Raw genomic sequence first — 2,427 nt, forward strand, 5'->3', positions numbered from 1 at the left:
GATGACATGGAGATCCTAGAGCCTCCCCGTGCCTCCGCCAAGTCCAAGGAAATCAAGGAGATCGGCCTCGGCCTCGACGACCCTTCCAAGACGGTGAAAATTGGGGCTCACCTTGACCCCAAATAGGAAAGCGCGCTTGTCTCCTTCCTACGTGCCAACGCCGATGTGTTTGCTTGGAAACCTACAGACATGCCGGGGGTACCACGGGAGAAGATTGAGCACTCCTTGAATGTCTCGCCGACCGCTAAACCGATCAAGCAGAAACTTCGCCGATTCGCGCCGGACAAAAAGGAGGCTATTAGGGTAGAAATAAAACAGCTCTTAGCTGCCGGATTTATAAAAGAAGTGTATCATCCAGATTGGTTAGCTAATCCTGTTCTTGTTAAGAAAAACAATAAAGAATGGAGAATGTGTGTTGATTATACTGATCTTAACAAACACTGCCCTAAAGACCCCTTCGGCCTGCCTCGGATAGACGAGGTTGTAGACTCCACCGTCGGCTACGAGTTGCTCTCCTTTTTTGACTGTTACTCAGACTACCATCAGATCTCCCTCAAGGAGGAAGACCAGGTCAAAACGTCGTTCATCAATCCTTTCGGTGCATACTGCTACACCACTATGTCCTTTAGACTAAAGAACGCCGGCGCGACCTACCAAAGGGCTATCCAGACGTGCCTCGACCAACAGATCGGCCGCAACGTCGAAGCCTACATCGATGACGTGGTCGTCAAGACTAGAACCGCCGACAATCTTATTGCCGACCTTGAAGAAACTTTCTCCAACCTAAGCAAATACCGATGGAAGCTGAACCCTTCAAAGTGCATCTTTGGAGTTCCATCCGGTATTCTGCTCGGCTACATCGTCAGCGCTCGGGGCATCGAACCAAACCCTGACAAGGTCTCCGCCATCACCAACATGAAACGGCCGACGTGTGTCAAAGATATATAGAAGCTTACGGGTTGCATGGCTGCGCTAAGCCGTTTTATCTCGCGTCTAGGTGAAAAAGGGCTACCTTTCTTCAAGCTTCTTAAGGCCTCTGAGCTTTTTTCTTGGTCAGAGGAGGCAGATACAGCTTTCGAGCAGCTCAAGTTGTTTCTAACAAAACCTCCAATCATGACATCACCACGACCAGATGAAACTCTGCTGGTTTACATCGCCGCCACCTCTCGCGTTGTCAGTACGGCTATTGTTGTCAAACGCGAGGAAGCCGGACACGCCTACAAGGTGCAACGTCCGATCTATTTCATCAGCGAGGTACTTAATGAGCCCAAAACTCGTTATCCTCAGGTGCAAAAGCTGTTATATGCAATTTTGATTACCTCACGCAAGCTCTGATATTACTTCGAATACTACAAGATCGCCGTGGTCACAGAGTTCCCTCTAGGGGATATTCTCCGCAATAAAGAGGCCAATGGCCGTATCATCAAGTGGGCCATGGAGCTCGGCACTTACTCCATTGATTTTAGAAGCAGACCAACAGTTAAGTCACAGGCGCTTGCTGATTTCATCGCCGAGTGGATCGAGATCCAAGAACCAATTGCCGCCACTTGCCCCGAGCACTGGGTGATGTACTTCAACGGCGCCCTTAACATCAATGGTGCTGGTGCGGGCATTCTATTCATCACGCTGACAAAGGACAAACTTCGATATGTTCTCCGCATACATTTTCTGGTCTCCAACAACGCCGCGGAGTACGAAGCATGTCTCCATGGTCTCCGTATAGCTGTCGAGCTTGGCGTCAAACGCCTCATGGTATATGGGGATTCCGCGCTGGTTATCAACCAACTCAATAAGGATTGGTCCTATTCCAGTGAAAAAATGGACGCATACTGGGCCGAAATTAGAAAAATTGAAGGGAAATTCTACGGTATCGAGTACCACCACGTGCTACGGGATCAAAACCAGCCAGCCGACCAGCTATCAAAGATAGGATCTTCTTGAGCCGTGGCTCCGCCAGGAGTTTTTGTCCAAGACCTCCTGGCACCATCTATAAAAGAGGATAAGGAAGTTGTAGAAGTACCCCAAGCCGAGCAGTTGGTACTCGCGGTACCTTCGCCGATCGCCGATTGGAGGGAACAGTTCATCAAATACCTCTCCAGCGATGAAACACCCGCCGACAAAATTGAATCCGAACGACTAATTCGCTGAAGTAAGCATTACGTGCTGGTAGACGGTAGCCTGATGAGGAAAAGTGCCAAGGAAGGAATACTGCAAAAGTGCATCATCCAAGACGACGGTGTGAAGCTACTTTCTGAAATTCACTCCGGTTCCTGTGGCAATCACGCGGCTTCAAGAACACTGGTCGGCAAAGCTTTCCGGGCAGGTTTTTACTGGCCCACGGCTATTACCGATGCAGAAGATCTCGTTCGACGATGTGAGGGGTGTCAATTTTTCGCCAAGCAAATACATGTGCCGGCACAAGAATTA

The 2,427-nt window shown here is 49.5% G+C and overlaps 1 protein-coding gene across 1 annotated transcript; it reads left to right on the plus strand.

Moving 5' to 3' along the window:
* The first annotated feature begins 1,434 nt into the window (after nucleotides 1-1,434).
* Nucleotides 1,435-1,941, plus strand: LOC136523484 (uncharacterized). Its single transcript, XM_066517153.1, has one exon. It carries the CDS (start codon nucleotides 1,435-1,437, stop codon nucleotides 1,939-1,941), a length of 507 nt encoding a protein of 168 aa, XP_066373250.1.
* Nucleotides 1,942-2,427: the final 486 nt, after the last annotated feature.

Source organism: Miscanthus floridulus, chromosome 18 (assembly GCF_019320115.1).
Source record: "Miscanthus floridulus cultivar M001 chromosome 18, ASM1932011v1, whole genome shotgun sequence".
NCBI lineage: Eukaryota > Viridiplantae > Streptophyta > Magnoliopsida > Poales > Poaceae > Miscanthus > Miscanthus floridulus.